Source organism: Perognathus longimembris, chromosome 7, assembly GCF_023159225.1.
Source record: "Perognathus longimembris pacificus isolate PPM17 chromosome 7, ASM2315922v1, whole genome shotgun sequence".
NCBI lineage: Eukaryota > Metazoa > Chordata > Mammalia > Rodentia > Heteromyidae > Perognathus > Perognathus longimembris.
This window is the reverse complement of record NC_063167.1, coordinates 6836629-6856513: the sequence shown is the minus strand read 5'-3', so window position 1 is coordinate 6856513 and position 19885 is coordinate 6836629. Positions and strand designations below refer to the sequence as shown.

At 47.4% G+C, this 19885-nt stretch overlaps 1 protein-coding gene across 5 annotated transcripts; it reads right to left on the bottom strand.

Annotated features, from left to right (window-relative positions):
- Positions 1-1458: 1458 nt before the first annotated feature.
- Positions 1459-9320, bottom strand: LOC125354568 (TAR DNA binding protein). Of its 5 annotated transcripts, XR_007211506.1 has the most exons (8): positions 9175-9319; positions 7956-8202; positions 6132-6295; positions 5477-5617; positions 3928-4098; positions 3402-3528; positions 2296-2435; positions 1459-1578 (listed from the first exon to the last, which is right to left on the bottom strand). XR_007211506.1 is itself a non-coding variant. In XM_048350223.1 (7 exons), the coding sequence occupies exons 2-7, from the start codon at positions 8191-8193 to the stop codon at positions 2380-2382; spliced, it is 897 nt and encodes a 298-aa protein (XP_048206180.1). In that variant the 5' UTR covers positions 8194-8202; positions 9175-9319; the 3' UTR covers positions 1597-2379. The 5 variants fall into 5 exon arrangements, 4 of the variants coding, with proteins under 4 accessions (XP_048206180.1, XP_048206182.1, XP_048206181.1 ...); XM_048350223.1 differs by lacking the exon at positions 1459-1578 and having other exon boundaries at positions 1597-2435; XM_048350225.1 differs by lacking the exon at positions 1459-1578 and having other exon boundaries at positions 1597-2365.
- Between the last annotated feature and the right edge of the window lie 10565 nt (positions 9321-19885).

Genomic DNA, 19885 nt, shown 5'->3' with positions numbered 1-19885 from the left:
TACTTAGTCTTCCTTAAAAAGTTTTAATACCGCCCAGTAAAGGTTTTTTCCTGTCCAGCTAAAGAGTTGCTACTACATACTAGAAAGACATACATAGGCAACTTGGTGAGAATGGCTTAAGGTAGCTTTCAAGCACTGTCGTCACACAAGAAAAAAGAAATCATGGTTTCCCAGTAAGACTCCAGACACTAAACTGTTGGTGGCAACAAAACTTTTTATTCAACTGTAGTTTAAAAGAATTTTGCGAATGAATGCATTTAAATGACCAAATAGATTTTTAAGCACATATCATTGCCAAATAGTGGAAACGTTCAATTCTTTGTCAGGGTAGAGTAACCACCCTTGTCGGTGCGGTACCGCAGACATGTTAATCAAAGGCGAGTCAACAGTGCAGGCCTCCTATGGCTAGGAACTCGCTTTCACAAGTGAAATGAGGGATTAAAACCATGCCATCGACAGGTGCACTTACCCCTGGGCTCCGTGAAGGCGTGCCAGTTTAGTCTTTGGAGGTCCCCGAGTACCATTTTAAGTGTTACCATGTTACTGCTGCTGAGTAACAGTGCAAGTGCTAAAATGCAAAATGCAGATGTACAGGGTTTGGAAATCGTGCAGAAAAAGAAAATTTTAAACAACTCAAGAGCCTTTTACAGAGGAAAACTAACAAAACAACGTGGCAATCACAAGTCTAAAGGATGACTTCATCGATACACCAAGCTTGCAAAATGACAAACCTATTTATCGGAATCTAGTTTGGTAAGGGCATCAGGCAAACTAGCAACACAAAAGCTGTCACATTCTTCCAATTAAAAACTAAGCCCCTCAACTCTCAAGGGGGTCAGTAGTTACAGAAAAAGTACACATCCATCTATTATTGCTTTTACAGTCTTAACAATGCATCACCGGAGTCTAATCTGAGTGCTGCAAGTGAGTTTATCAACACGAATGACTACATTCCCCCGTGGAGGGTAAAGCCCACTTCACTTAACACCGCACAGACAGACAACCCACCCAACCGGTTCTTAAAGCTATCAGGCTTCTTAATGGATTTCAGGCACAAGGTAATTTGTGGTTTCTTCCACGTTATCCCTATTGCAATTAATTCCACTTTTCAAATCCCGAACAGAAAGGCTGCTGACCACCCTTCCTTTCAAACGTGTGCTTGGCCACAAAGCATGAGGACGATCAGATCGGTGTTGTCCTGCCCACTCTCCCAAATGATTTTTTAGAAGGCTCCATTCCCCGATGGCCATTTTGTAGGCCAAGAAAAGAGAACATCACCCAAATGCACAGGGGCACTGCTTACCATTTTAGGTGTGGTCACCCAGACTTATTAAAAACTAGATTTGAAAAACAACAACAAAAAACTTTTCACTTTGGACAATGCAAGAACAAATAGCAATTAAGTCTGGGTATCAGGTGTCAATGCATGACAGGTGATGAATCCATTTGACTTGAGACAACTTTTCAAATAAGTTTATTTGAAGCGAAATAAGCTACTGCCAAGAAACTTTATGAAAGTTCCATCTCAAAAGGGTCAAAAAAGGGGAATTAACTGCTATGAATTCTTTGCATTCAGGGCTGCAAAACAAAGACACATATTATTTAAATCAGTTTTATTTAAGAATTTCCAACATTGACAACTCTTATAAAAAGCATCCAAGCACAGGACACAGAACTGCAGCAAACAGCATTCTTCTGGGGAGCTAACAGACAGAGAGCTGGCACCCGCGAGACACCTGGGCTCGCTGGCGAACTCTGCTTCCAAGTACTCCCGCAAAGCACACCACAAGCTCAGTCCATGTTCTCAGCCCACCAGCTTCAGTTCACGTTCCCACACTTGCAGATCGGTAACAGAGGAGAACACACACCATACAGCATTCACAGCAGTGGACGAGGGGGGAGGGAGGTACAAGTGTCATTTCACTAACACATTCAGCTAAGGGGGTTATCTAAGAACAAAACTCAAAGTCTTCCCACAGATGTGGATGTCCTTTGAATGCAAAAACATTCGTACGTTATTTGCTAGCAATGCTCTCTGCACACTCTCACCAAAGCCCACAGGATCGAGAGACACATCTCGCCAAGTTAAAAAATATCCATTATGCACCACCAAGTCTCTGCACGCGCTCTCCTTTTCTCGCTCATACTAGCCTTTCATGCCTCGGCACCATCATCAATCCCACACAAGGTTTCAAAAGTTCAAACAGCCTTCTGGTTCCATCTCACAGCCTTGCGTTCAGAGCGTTGATACGACTCCATGACATAAAGAGTAGCGGATAAAAATGGGACACCCACCGTCAAAGACGCAGCCTGTGCAGGGTGATGGCGAACTCTTGGATGAGAAAGCATGTAGACAGAAGCATTCCTATGGCAGAATATTTACAGCACTACTTTCAATGAAGTGCTTCTTCCATAAACATTTGAAATGAGATGAACTGCAGAGATTAAATGAAGGCTTCATATTGTACTTGTGCATGTGAGGGAGACAAGCGTTAAAACCAAAACCAAAAAGAACCAAACACCGCGAGACACCATCGTCACCTCCCAGGAGAGGTCCCGGGGAAAGCCCGTGTGGTGGGGTTCAAATTAAAACAAGGAGAAAAAGATGCAGTTCTAACCAATGGTTTCCACTTTGAACATGCAAAGAATTCTCTTAACAAGTCCAGGGATAAACGAGTACAGGAGAAACCTTTTGCTAATCAATTGTAGTGTTGGTTTACCATTCAGGCAAACAGCAGCTCCCTTTCAGCCACTCAATATTTCAACCTTTTATGTAACAAACGTGTAAAATTCCTTTAGCTCTTCCTTTTTCTAAAGAAAAATGTCAAAAATACTGCTGAATATACTCCACACTGAACAAACCAATTTGGAAAATTCCTTAGTACATACGTATTTTACAATATACTTACCATGAGTTTAGAAAAAATTGAATTCCCACCATTCCATACCAACCTACCAACCAACCAACCAACCACCCAACCACCCACAACCCACCATCTACATTCCCCAGCCAGAAGATTTGGAATCCATGCTTGAGCCGAACCCCCCATTGAACCCACTGCCTGAGCCGGCATTCGAGGCTGAGCCCCAACCAATGGCCGCACCAGAATTAGACCCACTGTAAGAGTTATTCCCAGAACCAAAAGCCTGGTTTGGCTCTCTCTGCATGTTTCCCTGGCTTTGGTTATTGCCTGACGGGCCTGACTGGTTCTGCTGACTGGCTAGCATGCCCATCATACCCCAACTGCTCTGCAGGGCTGCTTGGGCGGCAGCCATCATGGCTGGGTTAATGCTGAAAGCACCGAAGTTCATCCCTCCCCCCATATTGCTACCCTGATTATTTCCCAAGCCAGCTCCACCCCCTCTACTGTTCCCAAACCCGCCCTGATTCCCAAAGCCACCTGGATTACCACCAAATCTTCCACTTCTTTCTAACTGTCTACTGCTATTGTGCTTAGGTTCTGCATTGGAGATATGCACGCTGATGCCTTTAATGATCAGGTCCTCGCCGCAGAGAGACTGGGCCACCTACGAGAAATGGGATGGGACAATGACGAAACCTGACCTTTCCCCCAGCCCAGCAAGAAACCCTAGATTTTAAGCTCCACTGATCTAAGCCAAAGGATGTCCATTTCATTTACTCCCCCCCCCCCAATACCCTTTAACTTTTCTAACCCGAGTATTTATTTTCAAAAGATATGTGACACTCCTAAGGGCCACATATTGACAACTATCTAAATGGCACCTCACAATTGATTGACCCAGGCCCATCTAGCCTAGGATGGCAGCCAGCTGTGACGACAAATGAGTACCATGATGGTCTTGTGCTGCCGAGGACTGAACCCATGGCATGTTGCCCCTGGCAACCACAGGCCGTGTGGTGAGCTACACCCCGAGTGTGGAACCAATGATAAGGGAGAAAAATACCTGATCATCTGCGAAAGTAACGAAGGCGAAAGCCCTGAATGGTTTGGGGATGAAGACGTCCACCACCTCTCCGTACTGGCAGAAGAACTGCTGCAGCTCCTCAGCCGTCATGTCCTCTGTGCAGCGCCCCACAAACACCTTTCTGCTTCTCAATGGCTCATCTAGGCTTTGCTGGTCAAAACGAATCCAACAAAACACATCAGAGATACTCTGTGAACCATGGGGATGGAATCAGTGTAGGGATGTTTCAAATCCTAGTGAGGCATGCCAGGCGCTGGTGTCTCGTGCCTACAAAGCTAGTGACTCAAGAGGCTGAGATCTAAGCTAGTGGATAGGAAAGTCCGAGAGACTCCTATCTCCAATTAACTACCCAACACCCCAGAAGTGGAGCTGTGGCTCAAGTGATGGAGTGTTATCCTTGAGCAAACTACTGCTCAAGGACAGGGCCCAGGCCCTGAGCTCAAGCCCCAGGACTGGCACACTTGTACACAGGGGTGTGCGCACACATACACACGTGTGCATACACACATGTATGCACACATACAAACCAACTTAGTCATCCAAAGGAAGCCCCCTTTCCATCTCCTCTATCAATATTTACCTACCTTGGAGGCCTTCAGTGGAGAATGAGGATTTATTTATGTTGGTGTGGGGGCTTGAACACAGGGCCTGGACCCTGTCCCTGAGCAAGTGCTCAAGGCGAGTGGTCTAGCACTTGAGCCACAGCTCCACGACTGGCTTCCTCAGAGCACAGTTCCCACACTCAGTTCACGTTCCCACACTTGCAGATCGGTAACAGAGGAGAACACACACCATACAGCATTCACAGCAGTGGACAAGGGGGAGGGAGGTACAAGTGTCATTTCACTAACACATTCAGCTAAGATCCTCAGACCTCAGCCTCCTGGGTAGCTAGGATCACAGCTGTGAGCCACCCACGCCCGGCAGAGAATGAGGTTTTAAATGATGGAAGTACACCTGGACTCAGGCAAGAAATGTCTTAGCAATGATGATGATGCTCCAAATAAGAAAAGTCTTTACTTCTTACTTAAGCCAAATCAGGTCTGGATAACAAAATTAACACATCATCTTTATATTTTAACAAGCAACTGAGAGAGTGTTGCTGGGTACTGGTACCTGTACTCTTAGCTACTCAGGAGGCTGTGACCTGAGGATCCTGGTTAAAAGCAAGCTGGGACAGGAAAATCTAGGAGACTCATCTCCAGTTAACCAGCAAAACAAACAAAAAAACCAGAAGTAGAGCTGTGGGCTCAAGTGGCAGGGTGTCAGCCTTGAGTGAAAAAGCTAAGAGACAGCACTGAGGCCCTGAGTTCAAGCCCCAGAATGGAGCAAAAAATAAATAAACAAAGGAAAACAACAACAGACTGCCAAAGTTTTAGTCTGGAAGAGTAATAAACTATCTCAAGCCAACATAAGATATTCAGTACAAATTAAAATCCTAAGACTTCAGTAAAGCAAGAGTTTGAGAACACATCCCATAACATGTCCCAAGTTTGCCAGTAACAATTCTCAAACATGGAGGAGGTACCTTAGAGTTGGGGAGCTTGCAGTCACACCATCGCCCGTCTATCATATGTCGCTGGGACATCACTTTCACTTGCGTTTCGTAGTCCGTAAAGCGAACAAAGCCAAATCCTTTTGAATGACCAGTTTTTATGTCTTTCTTGACCTAGAAAAGATGACTGAATTTACTCCAACACACACCTAAACCAAGTCCCTAAACATAAAAAAAGTAAGGACATGAACTGGACGCAGCAGCTCATTAGGTGACGCTGGGCTTTAAGGCAACTTTAAGGCAACAGGAGGGCACACGGATGGAGGTAATGAGAGAACAAAACTCACTGACAGGACAGAACTTTAACAGGAGAGTTCAGAATGCACAAGGTAAACTAGAGTTGGTGACATATCTTGACTAACAGAATAGGAAAAGGCAGAAAACCTGCCATTAATGAATGAACCAAGGCGTTAAAGCTGCCCACTTCCCTTAAGCATTCAAGTAAGGGTAGGACTTGACAGTATGAAAGGTGATAGTCAGCAATGCACAAGGCCAAGTCTTGTTCAGTGGCCCCTAGACAGAAACAGTGTATAACGAACATTAACTTTCACCCACTGACCCAGAAGGACAGAGCAACTGGGCCTCACTCACTGGTAGAACACGACTTCTAAAGAAAACCAAAGTTCACCTGCACCATGAGAACTTCTCCGAAGGTACTAAAATACTCTTTGAGATCCTGTTCGGTTGTTTCCCACGGGAGGCCCAGCACGATTAGATCTGATGTTTTCTGGACTGCCCTTTTCACCTTCACTGCCGATGAAGCATCCGTCTCATCCATTTTCCTTTTGTTATCTAAACAAAAGGAGCAGAAACCTTTCATAAACCTAACCAGGTACAAAGCAATGGGAAAACCCTAGGAGTAAGACTGCACAGGTGGCAAGGGGCAGTATTGGCTTTCATGGCAGAAAGCTGAGGAAGTGGCTATAAGCTCTGACCGCTGTAGTTCAGTTCCTAACTTAGGGCTCATAAAGATCTCAAGGTTGGGGGGAGGCAGGGGAAAAATGAGGGAGGAGGTAAAAACAAGTTGGATAAAAAAAAAAAATGTATGCAGTGCCTTTCAGATGAAAACTGTAACCCCTCTGTACATCACTTAACAATAAATGGGAAAAAAAAATCTCAAGCACATGTTCACCCTCTCAAGAGGCAAATAAAAACAAAACTTACTTTACTATGACTTTGTAGATTTTAAATTGTTTGGTTATTAGTGTGCCTCTTACAACTTTTATCTCTACATGCAATTCTACAATTTAAACTTTTTCTAACTCAGATTGCAACAATGAACACACAACAATTTTGTAGTAAGAAAAAAAAAGCCCAAACTTGTTTGAGAGGGGAGGCCAATGAGGGGAACAAACTAAAAAAGCCCGGACCGTCCTAACCTTAGGTTATTTAGAACGGAAAGGAAGAGAAACTTAAGTACATTTGTTTTCCAAGCTAGTCTTGAACTCAAGCTCAAGTGCTTCTCTGGTCTCAGCCTTTCAAGGGCCAGCATTGCAGGGCCCGCTGGTAGCTGGACTGCCCTTGCTGCACCATCAAGTTACAACAGAAGAAACAAAGATTCTCAACGAGCATAGTCATACTGCTAAAAACTTCTTAGAACATCAATGACAGAAAGCACTGTGAACAAGACCAGAATCTGGAATCTATAATCGGGACCGTACTAATTCACGACTCTACTGAGCTACTGAAACTGACAGAGCGCAAAACTTAGTAACTGCCTACACCTTGGCAATGAGTGTTCTGATAACTTGCCACATATATATATATATATATATAGAGAGAGAGAGAGAGAGAGAGAGAGAGAGAGAGAGAGAGAGCGCTCTCTTCTAAAAGTTTCTTTTTTTTCCTTTCTTTGCCCGTCCTGGGGCTTGAATTCCTAATTCCTGGCCTGGGCACTGTCCCTGAACCTCTCCCTATGATCAAGGGAAGTGCTCTACCACTTGAGCCACACCACCACTTCCGGCCTTTTGTGTTTGAAGTACTGAGGAATTGAACCCAGGGCTTCATGTATGCTAGGCAAGCACTCTACCACTAAGCCACATTCCCAGCCCCTAAAAGTGTTTCATAATTTCTAATTTTCATCAACACTCTTCCAGACCTACCTACCAGTAAGGTTTAAAGAAATAGCTGGGCCAGATGCCAGAGGCTCACACTTGTAATCCTAGCTATTCAGGAGGCTGAGATCTGAGGATCACAGTTCAAAAACAGCCTGAGCAGAAAAGTCTGTGGGACTCATCTCCAATTAAGTACTGAAAAGCTAGAAGTGAAGCTGTGGCTCAAAGTGGTAGAGCACTCAAGAACAGCACCTAGGCCAAGTTCAGGTCCTAGGATCAGCGCAAAAGAAAAAAGGAAGAAAAAGTAGCCCCAGTAGCCCAGCTATTGGGGTACCTTTTGCCCCAGGTACAGGAGAGGAAGTTTCGGATGAGACACAAACCCAAAAGGGTTAACCAACCTTTTGGATAGTTGACAACATACACCAGATTCCCCCAGCCAGCGTCCGGGGCATGTAGAATCCCTTCCACCAGCCGGACACCTCTCATACACTGAGACACCGGGTTTCTGTAGCGCAGCCCACACGCCCCTGGAAACTGGGCGGTTACAGTGGACAGCAGCACGGTCCCGTCATCTTCGGATGGGATTTCAATAGGCTCGTCATTCTCATCTTCCGTTACTCGGATGTACTCAGACATCTTTCCTTACTTAAGAGGAAAAGAGAGAAAAATGACCAATCGTTGTGTCACATTAACTGTCTCCTTCTAATCTGCCCAAATCACACTCGAGTTCTGACTTCCTGAAAAATTCTTGCCGTTTCGCTTCTCGTACTTCACTTGCTACCTCTGAAAAGTGAGGAAGGAAGGGAACACACTATTGATTAGAACGTCGCGCCTGGCTCCCCCATTCATTCCATAACTACCTTCTGAGTGCTCACGTGCTACCCCAAGTGCTACAGCGGAGTCTCGTGGGGCAGGCAGGTTACACAAGCCCTCGGAGCAAGGACGCACAACGGTCCCCAGTAAACCAATCACGATTTCATTTCTCGGAAGCAAGGTCTCCTTATGGAGCCCAGGCTGACTTACAATTCAGCCCGGGTGCTGGGGCACGGGCGGGCGCCACCACGCCCGCTCCAGGTCCCTACTTCACTCGGACCGTGTTAGTAAACAAACCTCCGGACCCGCAGGGCCCAAAGCGGAGACGTCCGTGCGCGCGTGCGCGAGTCCAAGCCGCCGTCCCCACCACGCAACGCACGAGCCGCGTCTCGAACCGACGAGCGGGCGGCGGGGAGGGTTCCCCTCGTCCCGCCGCGGGGGACGGGCTGGAGCGGCGGTGGAGGCTCGGCCGGCCCCCCCAGGAGCCCGCGCGCGAAGGCCTCGGGAGGCCGGGGCGGAGGATGGGGGGGGGGGCACTAGGCCTCGGGGCGGCCCTCGCGGTCCCCGAGTGCCAAGTCCCGAAAACACAGCCGCTCCCCTCCCCGATCCCACCGGCGGAGGCCGCCCCGGCCCCGCGAGCCCGAGCCCGCTCGGGCGGGACGAGGCCCGGCCCGGTTCCGCCGCTCCCCTCCCCCGGGCGGAGGCCCCGAGGCCGCGCCGCGTCCGGCCTTAGGCCCCGCTCGCCGGCCCGGCGCGGGAGCCAGGGCGCCCGGGAGTCCTTGGAGAGAAGCGTCCCCGACTCACCCGCTCAGCCGCGGCTGGGGAGCGCCGACACGGACACGGAGCAGGGAAGGTCCCGACGGCAGCCCGGCCACCGCTTCGTCCCCACAAAATGGCGCTAGGGCCGCCTCCTTCCCCCCTGCCGGCCGTCGTCCGGTTCCACCGGCTCCGCGCTAGCGGGGGGGGCGCGGAGGGCGCCACGCCGAGACCCCTCAGCTCCCGCCCGGGCGGCTCGACTTCACGCGCCAAGTCTAAGCCTGGCGAGAGCACGGAAGACCCCCCAGACCCCAGCACTGCGGCCGCGAACGCGACAGGCTGGAGAAGCGGCGGCCCCGCCGGCTCCGGGCTCCCCCTACACCGCCGAGCACTTGGTTCCGCCCGACCAACCGCCAGTCCAGGCTCCCGGCCTGAGCTCGCGCACATCGAAACCGCGCGAGACTGGGGCGGGCCCGGCCGGGCGGGGCGGGGCGGGGCGCGGCGGGGACGGGCGGGGCTCTGCGTCCCCCGCTGGTTCCCACTGCCTGGAGAGAGGGGAAGGGAAGTCCGGGTCGCAGGCCTTCTCCCACGGCTAGTCCGCTGCGGACAGCGACTTCGTTGCCAAATAACAGCAACGTTAGCTCGATCCAGAACTTTCTAGCCGCACTCCTAGTTTCGTGTTACCTCGTATTTAATTTATTGTCATAAAAGTGATGCAAGGACGTCACCCGAGGGTTTTGTTTTTTAAGTATTTTATGTAAGGTCACTAGGAAATGAATGGTAGTCCTGGTATTTGAATCTCAAGGCACAAAATACTAGCGATGCTTTCAGTCCTGTCATAGTAATAATAATAATAATAATACTGTACTTCATCTATTTTAAGAGGCCTGAAGCTTAGCTTGTGGGTTTTCACTGGCAACAGTTTCGTGAATGGGAGGGAAGGGGGTGGGGAGTGAACCTAGGAAACTTGAGATACTTACTTTCAGCCCACTTGGCAACTGTTTCCACAGCCTTATACATCGTATCAAGTTCAAGGACTTGGGATAACAACAAAGGTATCCACAAAGGAAGTACTTTATACATTTATGAATGAAACCATTCCCTGCCCCTAGCTCAGGGAAGGGATGAGTTTATGAGATTTAAAGAGTAAGTAACCCTTCCCAGAGATTAACCCTCCCAGGCTCACAGATAGTAAATGGTGGAGTAAGATTTGAACCCAGGCAGTCTGTCTCCTGCTACTTTCTTTTTTAATTAAACTTAAAAAAAAAATTGTGTTGGTGCTGGGGCTGGAACTCAGGGCCTGGGTGCTGTCCCTTAGTTTTTCTTCCCCTCAAGGCTGTCACTCTACCACTTGAGCGCATGGCTTTACTTCCAGCCTTTTGTCTGGTTAACTGGAGATTCCTGTGGATTTTCATGCCTGAGCTAGCTTCAAACCTTATCCTCAGATCCTAGCCTCCTGAGTAGCTGGGATTACAGATGTGAGTTAATAGCTCCAGGCTCGCCACTTGCTTGTTACAGCCTCCAAGGAAGTAAGTAGTAAATCCTGTGAGTCCATCTCTGAAGCCTGCTGACAAACAAGGCTCTGTCCAAACTAATTTGGATGGATGAGGGAGGAAGGACGGGAGGCAGATAAAACAAATGGCCTTCTCTTATTCCTAGAATAGGGGATGAGGCTGGACAGATGGCCCTTGATGGTCACTGCACACTGTAAAGCAGGAGAGGAGATCTGTGTTGTGTCAGTCTACCCACCCACCTGAAGGTGCAAAGTGTCATCATCAGGCTCAAAAGCCATTGCCTGGCCTGAGGACATAAGCCTGACACCTCAGCCTCTCTCCTATTCAACCTGCCCTAGGCCCACCTCCCTGGCCACCTTCGGTGACAAGTTGGAGACTGTGGGAATCTCAGTTGCCTGATGCAAGAGGGTGCAGCTGGTATATAGAAACTGAGGAAAGATCACAGAGGAACCCATGAACCCCAAAGGCCCCAGGAGTTGGCAGGAAGTTGAGAAGAGTAGTCAACACACTTGAAGAAGGCAAATGACAGAGCTGGGCATGGGTAGCTTATGCCTGTAGTCAGAGGTAATCAGGAGGGTGAGATCTGAGGATCCAGGTTCAAAGCTAATCTGGGCAGATGAATCTGAGAGAATCTTATCTCCAACTAAACAGCAAAAAGCTAGAAGTGGAGGTGTGGCTCAAGTGGTAGAGTGCCACTCTTGAATAGAAAAGGCTAATCAAGAGTGAGAGGCCTGGAGTTCAAGCCCCAGTACCAGCATAAAAACAAAGGGTGGGGGGCTGGGGATATGGCCTAGTGGCAAGAGTGCTTGCCTCGTATACATGAAGCCCTGGGTTCGATTCCCCAGCACCATATATACAGAAAACGGCCAGAAGTGGCACTGTGGCTTAAGTGGCAGAGTGTTGTCTTGAGCAAAAAGAAGCCAGGGACAGTGCTCAGGCCCTGAGTCCAAGGCCCAGGACTGGCAAAAAACAAAACAAAACAACAACAACAACAACAAAAAAAAAACAAAGGGTGGGCTGGGAATGTGGTAGAGTGCTTGCCTAGCTCGCATGAAGCTCTGGGTTTGATTCATCAGCACCACGTAAACAGAATAGAAAAAAAAAAAGCTGGAAATGATGCCGTGGTTCATGTGGTAGAACTCTAGCCTTGAGCAAAAGGAAGCCAGGGACAGTGCTCAGGCCCTGAGTTCAAGTCTTAGGACTGGCAAAAAAAAAAAGGCCAATGACAGTCAAGAGGAGAAAGAGGAGAATCAATAAGGCCAGATGAGGTGGAGCCACAGAGCTCCCTGCTCCTGTCTGAGCCCTTGTCTAATTTTGACTTGAAACCACAATGCTGATTGTCAAAAGGGATTTCAAACATAGTATTTTATAACTCCTGGTTTGCTTATTGCACTCCTTCTACAGTAAAACCAAACAAAAGGTCTATTCATCGCCCCTCCTCTCTTCTGAGCACTTATTACATTAATGAGAAAGGATTTTCTGAGCTTTTTTCACCTTACACAAGAAAACTGTTAGCCAGCCATGACCTAGATATAGCCCCCAGGTGCTAGTGGCACAGGCAGAGCCAGAGACAGACAAATTGGGATATGGGGGCTAGAATACGGCTTAGTGGTAGAGTGTGTGCCTAGCTCGCATGAAGCCCTGGGTTTGATTCCTTAGTACCACACAAGCAGGAAAAGCTGGAAGTGGTGCTGTGGCTCAAGTGGTAGAGCAAAAGAAGCACAGGAATAGTACCCAGGCCCTGAGTTCAAGCCCCAGGACTGGCAAAAGGAGACATAAACCCCGAGTCTGCCAGTGCTACCCTGATGCTGAGGGCCCGCGGGGTCCCCTGCAGAATTCTGGGGAGCTGGCGTCCAGCTTGAGGTAGGAGGCTGGACTAGGAAGGAAGGACACAGAGAACCAGTGGGTTTGGGAACCGGCCCAGTTTGTGGACATCACTTGGGGGCACCTCTCTGCCTCTCCTTCCATCCCCAGCTTAGTCAGTTTCTAAGGTGAATCTGCCTGTCATCCCAGCTACTCAGGAAGTTGAGATCTGAGTGTTATGGGGTTGGAGGGAGGGGAGGCCCCGTCCATCCAACAGTCCACCACTCAGAGACACTCTCAAGCAAAAAGATGAATTTATTGGGGAAGTTCCAGATGGACTGGTCCCAGGTTTCAGAAAAACAGATAACACAAAACAGGAATAAGACATGGAGACTTACTTCTGGAAGATTTCTAAGTCCTGCAGCCCACACCTACCCTTGGAGAGCTGACTTGGGACGCCATGGGGAACGAGAGACGAGCCAGGAGCCAGGACACAGAATGCCAACATGGAGACACGTGGCATGGCGTAATGGCACCTGAGCCGGCCTGACCCTAAAATAGGGTTGGGTCAGGGGGCTGAGTCACAGAAAGCTCCCAGTCCCAAGCACTTGACTGACAGGCTCAGTAACCTATAGGCCATGTGCCCAGCCCTGTCTCTTGGGATTCAGGATCACCCATTACCTGGGGGTGGGACTTCCCTTCTTGTAGGAATCCAGACACACCCATCAAGACAAGATGCCAGATCCTACAACTCCCCATGTGGCCATTGATGGCTCTGGCCAGATCTGACTTCCATATTACACTGAGGACGGCAGGTGAAAGCCAGACTTGGCAGCCAAGTCCTTAAGACCCTTCTCTTCAATTAACCACTAAAAAGCCAGAAGTGGAACTATGACCCAAGTAGTGAAGTGCTAGTCTTGAACAAACATGCTCAGGGACAGCACCCAGACCCTGAGTTCAAACCCTATGACCAACACAATAAATAAATAAAACCCAAACGAAGACCTGTCCTTTGCACAGTTTTTCACTCAGCTCTAGGACCAGTCAGTAGCACCATTGCATTCAGTTATTGTGGCTCTTTAAGGGCCTTCAGTCTGGAACCCTTTCTCAGCTTTTGTCTTTCATGACAATGATCTGTTTTATGCTTTGTGTGGTGGTACTGGGGTTTGAATTCAAGGCCTCCCTGGGCTCGCTTGCTCAACTGGGCCTCTACTACTTGTCCCACTCTTCCAACCCTATTTGGCTTTAGCTGTTTGTTGTTGTTGTTTTGTCAGCTGTAGGGCTTGAACTCTGGGTCTGGGTGCTGTCCCTGAGCTCTACAGCTCAAGGCTACTGCTCTACCACTTGAGCCACAGCCCCACTTCCGGTTTTCTGGTGCTTCACTGGAGATAAGAGTCTCACGGACTTTCCTGCCTGGGATGGCTTTGAACTGCATTCCTCAGATCTCAGCCTCCTGAGTGGCTAGGATTCTAGGTGTGAGCCACCAGCACAGGGCTGGCTTTAGGTGTTTTTCAGATAGCGTCTTGTGGGTTTTGTTGTTGTTTTACCCAAGCTAGCATGAGACTGCAATTCTCCTACCTCTTCCCAGAGAAGCTGGGATTACAGCATGCCTCACCCCATCTGGCCAGGTGATATTGACTCTTTGAAGCAATCTCTATTTATCTTATTGTTTTACCACAGTATCCTTTAGCTTGTTCCTTTATCCTTTATTTCCTCCACCTCATGGGAGTTAGATCTGGAGATGTAGGCAGAGGCACATTAATCGTAATGGCTAGGACGTCAGGATGACATTGCCACTGTCACTTTCTGGCTGCCTTGGCTCCTGTGTTCCATGATTCAAGGTACTGAAGATTCCATGAAGGGACGTGCACAGATCCTTTCCATCCAGGAGTACACATCTGCCAAGACTGTGTTTGTGGAGCCATTATTCAGCCTCGATGGAAAGAGGTACTTGAGTCCACACACCATTTCTGCCGCGTAGCTAATGCCATCTCCATATTCCAGGTAAGGACGCCCGTGCAGAGAGGCCCGGCTGGAGCTGCGCCTTCAACCCAGACCCACGTGGGCCCCGGGCCCCTGGCACGCCGCTCTCCCGCCCCGGCACTGCCTTGCCAACACTCCGCCCTTCTCATTTCTGCCTCCTTAATTGTTGCCACTCTGATGACTTTAAAATGCTCTCGTGATGGCATTTTGATTTGCATCTCTCTGATATGTCTGGGGTTGGAATATTTCTAGAATCTGGGCTCTCAACTGTAAATTTGCTTCTTGAAATCAAACTAGCATATTTTCCAAACAGATGAAAAAAAATATTTTCACAGAGAGACTCATGGATGTTTACAGTCCTTCCTCTCTTCTTGAAACTTGAGGCTGTGTGTGTATGCGTGTGTGTGTACACACACACACACGCATACACACACACACATACAAGTGCACTAATCCTGCGGCTTGAACTCAGAGCCGCTATCCTGTTCCTGAGCAATTTTGCTCGAGGTTAACACCCTACCACTTGAACCACAGATCCACTTCTGGTTTTTTTTTTTTTTTGTGATTAATCAGAGATAAGCATCTCATGGACTTTCCTGCCTGGGTTGGCTTCAAAGTATGATTCTCAGATCTCAACCTCCTGAGTCTCTAGGATTATAGATGGGAGCCACTGGTGCCTGGCAAGCTTGAGGGTTTTTGTGGCTTGAACTCAGAGCCTGATGTTCTCACTTGGCTTTTTCACTCAAGGCTGGTGCATCTACCACATGAGCCACGACCTTAAATCCCTGCTTTTTGCTGGCCAGTTGGAGATTAGAATCTTAAGCCTTCGTCCCCAGATTTTTCTACCTGGGCTGCCTTTGGACTGTGCTCCTCAGATCTCAGCCACCGGAGTCATTAGGATTAGAGAGCATGAGCTGCCAGTGCCTGTTTTTTTTTTTTTTTTGCCAGTCCTGGGCCTTGGACTCAGGGCCTGAGCACTGTCCCTGGCTTCTTCTCGCTCAAGGCTAGCACTCTGCCGCTTGAGCCACAGCACCGCTTCTGGCGGTTTTCTGTATATGTGGTACTGGGGAATCAAACCTAGGGCCTCGTGTATCCGAGGCAGGCACTCTTGCCACTAGGCCATATCCCCAGCCCTGTTTTTTTTTTTTTTTTTTTTTTTTTGTTGTTGTTCTTGTCGTTTGTTTGGTTACTTTTTGTGCTGCTTCTGAGAATTGAACTCAGGGACTTGTGCTCTCCCATAGCTGGTACTCGATCACTTGACTTTTTCGGGGGGGGGGGCAACTAGGCATTGAACCCAAGACGTTGTACTTGCTAGAGAAGCTCTTGTTGTGCCAAGTCGCAAGACCACCACCAAGAAGGCCACCGAGACTCAGACATTCCGAAATGCAAAAGCAAGGCAAGGCTTTATTCAAGCGGGGCCACGGCCCGGGCCTCATCCTACCCACCGACACAGCGGAGGTTAGGTTGAAGCCCCGAGCTGCGATTGCACAGGGCTTATAAAGGCAAAAGACAAAGTTACAGCAATTAGGTGTTCAAGCAAGCAAGATTAGGACACAGGTACAAATCTGATTGGCTCAGGGCTCGAGGCATTCTAGGGGTGGTCAGAGTTAAGCATTCCCAGCGGTTAGAGTTCTCCACTGGCTGGGCCCTAATAAGCTTGCCCTGGGTTTGCTCACAGGGCCTGCTTATTTTCAGGTTCACGTGGTAAAGTGGGGTTCGCGTGGTAAAGTGGGGCCTTACTTCAAGGTCTGGCACTTCATTTCCCCCCTTCTGATAGGTAACTTGAGAACCAATCGTGGTTCTCCTTGCTTAGTCTGATTCTGACTGAGAATCGGTAGGGATAAATTGGTATTGTGCCCGCAAGACCATAAAAACTCATAACAAATGCGACAGATAAAAACATAGTTTTACACCGAAGCCCCAATTCTGACCCTATTTATATTATAGCCAATTTGATTACATACCAACTTTACCATTTGTTACATACTCACTTTAGGGATTGTCTTTCTCACTTTTAGCATGCCAAAACCTTTTAATCTAAAGGAAACATTTTTGTTTTCTCTCTAAAGTCTTTCCTTATATAGTTTTATAATCTGTGTCTTATAAAATTTAACATATCCCCACTCACACCATCTTTTACTTCCTCACACCATCAGTGACTTACTGGAACATTCTGTGACAATTTGCTTTTTAAATCCCTTTCTTATCCAGAGGAAACCCTTTCTCTACCCCTTTCTCCAAGGCTTTCTATACTAACCTTCCTCTTTACATTTCCTGGGGCTTCTTTGCTGCTAGAGTTTTAAACTGCCTACATTTTCCGGTTTATCTCAACTACATCAAGGCAATTTATTGTGACTCCACGCACAGGCTGCTCCTAAGAAGCCAGACCAGAGTCAACTATCATAAGCCATCTATTCTATATCTATATTTTATATTCTATATCTATATTCTCTATAATGAGCCAAGTATTCTAGAGTAGATTTCTCCAGTTTCCAGTTCCTCCAAGTGCCTAAGGTTGGCCAGTGGCATCTGTAAGATCCACCCCCAGGAGGGCTCCATGAAGATGCCCCAGCAGTTTAAATCTCTGTCCAGTTACCTTGGTACCCGGCACACCTGATGGCAGTTACCTCCCTCTCTTCTCTGAGGTCACACCCTAATCCATCTGGACACATTTTAATACTCTTGGACATACCTCCACCCCAGGCATTGCCTGGAAGTGACTCTCCAGCCTGTCATACATGCTTTGAATTTAGCAGCAGGCCAATCTGCTTGAAAATTTCTTACAATAAGTTTTAGCAGATCCGAAACACTTTCCAGCAGAAATCAGCTGCGTGGGATAAGAGTCTCATCTGGGGCTGGGGATATGGCCTAGTGGCAAGAGTGCTTGCCTCGTATACATGAGGCCCTGGGTTCGATTCCCCAGCACCACATATACAGAAAACAGCCAGAAGTGGCGCTGTGGCTCAAGTGGCAGAGTGCTAGCCTTGAGCAAAAAGAAGCCAGGGACAGTGCTCAGGCCCTGAGTCCAGGTCCCAGGACTGGCCCAAAAAAAAAAAAAAAAAAGAAAAAAGAATCAAGGCAGAAAAATGTCATCTATAAGGGGCTCATCTGAAGATGTAGATTCTTCCAGATGACTGTGGACTCTCTCCTTGATCCTCACTCAAATGCAATGGGTGGGGGGCCTGGTGTCAGGCAGCAGTGGCTCCCAGTGGTTCCAGTAGAATGTCACACCTTCTGGGTTACCTGCAACTTCCATAGAGTGGTTAGAGAAGCTTAACCTAAGTTAACCTAAAGCCTAACTTTACTCAAATTTCCTAGTATTTTCCTGATTCCTTCTTAAGCACACTAGCTTTTGCAGGCTGGCACATTACTGAAATTCAAGACAGCTTCAGGCAATCAATGGCCCTTGGGTCATTTTGCCAGGGCAATAAGTTTAAATCAGATATTTCCAATAAGGCTAGGATTTTTTTTTTTCTTTCAAGCCAACATAGGCGGCTTGGCCTGTAACCATTTCTCACAAGTGCAGTCTCTGTATACTGTTACCTCTGTTTTCCATGCCTCTAGTTTATCCTGCCTCATCTTTCCAAAAACAACCCTGGTGCCTTGGTCCTAAAAGGGGAGGCTGATGGGCGAAGATCATCCATCTTCTATAACTTCTTCAGGCTGACTCAGGGGCGTTGACCTTACCTAGCCAGGAACCTATAACCTTAGTCTACTTTATCAAGGGGCTGCAGGATCAGATGTCCATTAGGAGCTTTACTCCAAACTGGAAATTACATTCAACATTTTAACTTTCAACTATACAGACTTCTTTTTGGGCTACCGCAGTGTAGCCTTTTAACATTCTAGTTTGTAAAAGCTTTTTCCTGACTGGCTGGGGAACTGATCTCTGATGACCTTTGCAGGCCTTTAACAGATCTCAATAAGGACACAATCTCAGGTCTACGAGCTTTCTTTCCTGAACAGATGTATCAGCTTAAAATTCTCACTGCCAGTCAGGGCTTTGAGTAGATGCGGGGGGTTGGGATTTTAATCTATCCTCTCATTTGACAAACTTACCCTTACTACCCACTATCACAGATGACTGGCAAGTTCCTGCCCAGTAGACAGACATGGGCATTAGAAAGGCATGCTTGCGAACTATTCTTCTAGGACTTCCCGGCTTTGATTAACTTTTGAAAGGCCAAATGGGAGTGACTCTAGGATCTGACACCATCTCTGCCATCCAAGCAGTGGCTTACTGCCTCTGGATGCTCCATCACTTTTGTCCCAGGAGGAGTGACTTTCCACTGGACTTGGACTCAGGGCCTGAGCGCTGTCCCCCAGCTCTCCAGCTCAAGACTAGCACCCTACCACTTTGAGCTCCACACAACTCTGTTCCCAGCACTCTGCTGGCTGATTAGAGACAAGTCTCTCACAGGGACCTTTCTTTGCCCGGGCTGGCTTCCAACCACAGATTTCAGATCAGTGAGTCTTACAAGGGGCCACTTTACTCCAATTAAAAGCAACAAGGTGGTCCACACAGAAGTAGTTTTTAAGCATGCTCTCTTACCTGGAACTTATTAAGGGCCAGTATTAGATCTTGACAAACTTGTAGGAATCACCTGTGCTTCTCTGTGGGCCTGCTGGAAACTGTTACAAAAAACCTACAAAGAAGCTGGAATGGCAATTAAACATTTTGGTAGCCACAATTCTCCTTTTCTCACTTTGCAATAATTATTTAGGACAATTTTACTCCCAAATTTCTTATCTAGAAATGTATTCTTGATTTCCAAAGCCTTTTTAACACTAACATAACACTTTAGCTTTTATCTGCGTTGGAAAAACTCTGAAGCTCACAGGCATTCTGAAACCAGGTGCTGCCCTTTGCCTACGGGCTGCTTGTTTCAAAAGAGCCTCTTTTTTTTTTTTTTCCCTCTTCAGTCCTAATTACTGCATGGCATGAAGACCTTTGAATTTTTTCTTAATGCAAGAATTACAATTACAGAATTAGAAATACTTATCCATTCAGCTTTCCAATATATTAGTGAGAAACAGTGGCCCATTTTGCCATTTCTTCCTACATACATAGAGTTAATGAGAGTTTACTTCTATCCCCATTAGTTTAATATATATATCCTTTTAAATCCAAATTTCTGACACTTAGCTCTGATTTTTTTTAAACTATAGTTCCTCTTTAATGCAATGCAAGAATCCTTTAAAGCATTTGGTAATGCCCAAACTTGATGATCATTTGAATTTAAACTTAAACTCACTCAATTTTACATCATACTAACAGTCTTGAACATGTTCACATTCACATATGCACACACATACATATTCAAAAGATCTTAAAGCGCACAGAATAAGCATCGGCCGTACATTTTAAGACAAAAACCTTTAACAAATGATTTTAGCATTCTCCAGCCTCATTTTCCAGGGCTTGATAGTCTTAGTAAACATTTTAGCACACCAAATAA

Excerpts from the sequence above, each read along its gene's own strand:
- LOC125354568 (XM_048350222.1), bottom strand. The coding sequence starts at position 8,193 with ATGTCTGAGTACATCCGAGTAACGGAAGATGAGAATGACGAGCCTATT. Across the intron at positions 5,618-6,131 it reads GAGAAGTTCTCATGGTGCAG|GTCAAGAAAGACATAAAAAC; the intron begins GTGAACTTTGGT and ends CATCTTTTCTAG. Across the intron at positions 4,099-5,476 it reads GCAAGCTCCCCAACTCTAAG|CAAAGCCTAGATGAGCCATT; the intron begins GTACCTCCTCCA and ends CGTTTTGACCAG.